The sequence below is a fragment of the Wasmannia auropunctata genome, unplaced genomic scaffold, assembly GCF_000956235.1.
Source record: "Wasmannia auropunctata unplaced genomic scaffold, wasmannia.A_1.0 LD336095.1, whole genome shotgun sequence".
In the NCBI taxonomy this organism is placed as follows: Eukaryota; Metazoa; Arthropoda; class Insecta; order Hymenoptera; family Formicidae; genus Wasmannia; species Wasmannia auropunctata.
The window spans coordinates 675,900-676,915 of NW_012026795.1; the positions used below are offsets into that span (position 1 = coordinate 675,900).

The following is a 1,016-nucleotide window of genomic DNA, read 5'->3' on the forward strand; positions in this document are numbered from 1 at the left end:
TATAAATTATACAATAAAACCATTATCTTTTATTAAGACATTGCATTACATATTTGATACTTATTCACAGTTTTTCCAAAATGTATATTTCCACCTTGTATAAATTTTTATGACAGATATTCTAACCCTCACTCTAGCTCACTAGATGCAGTGATTCACATTCATGTCAATATTTGGGCGTTCCGAAATCCATCAAGAAAAAAAGTGTCGCAACCTAAATGACCACGACTGTACAGGAACTCTTAGAAATGCGCCTTGCCGAACTTCCCGAGGGAGGAGTGGGGAGAGTAGGAACCGGAGTTCTAAGGGAAGGATCTGGATTCCGCTCTTGGTTGTGAAACACTGAAACGATACGGATCGGACGAGACATCGGAGACGATCTCAAGCCTTTAAAAATAAACTAAAGTGAAAAGTGAAAAAAGAGGAATGTGAAAATAAGTTTGCTCTCATCTCCAACTTCTTTTGCCACATTCCGTGGGACTCCAGAAGCTGTACTACGTGAGATCAACAGCAATACTCTTGAAATTCCATTACTGAGAGGAGCGATATCCAATAATGCGTAGTGATATTCCGAGAACCGGTAGAACCGAGATAAGGAACATACTAGAAATCTCATTTGCTTAAATCAAAGATACGAAAAGAAGATATCGCTTGTTCCTTCACTATTCTGTGATTTGGATCGACACACGGCTGCCACGTGTACGGCATTACTTGCAGACTGCACGGTCCACCATTGTAGTCACGCCGGTTCTTCGGTCGCGTTTCGGTCGGTTTTTTCGCTGTCGTCGGTTTTACCAATTTCTTATTGCGTTCTCTGCAATGCTTTCATGAGTGTGCCGAGTTCGACACGCGGTTCGGCCGGGTATCATATCACCTGTTGCCGTCATCTAAGCCGCTCGACAGTTTCCCGCGCAAATTACGCCGGTTGCCGCCGTTATGTGTGTGTGTGTGTGTGTGTGTGTGTGTATGTGTGTGTGTGCGTGCGCGTGCGCGTGCGTGTGTGTGTGTGTGTGTGT

General features: G+C 44.0%; 1 protein-coding gene across 1 annotated transcript in view; it reads right to left on the bottom strand.

Annotated features, from left to right (window-relative positions):
- LOC105462793 (probable ATP-dependent RNA helicase ddx42) overlaps nt 1-887 on the bottom strand; it is a 2,567-nt gene extending 1,680 nt beyond the window's left edge. Inside the window, exon 1 of the mRNA XM_011709643.1 lies at nt 875-887. Within this exon, the coding sequence (XP_011707945.1) occupies nt 875-887 (13 nt within the window). The remainder of the gene's footprint in view (nt 1-874) is intronic.
- Between the last annotated feature and the right edge of the window lie 129 nt (nt 888-1,016).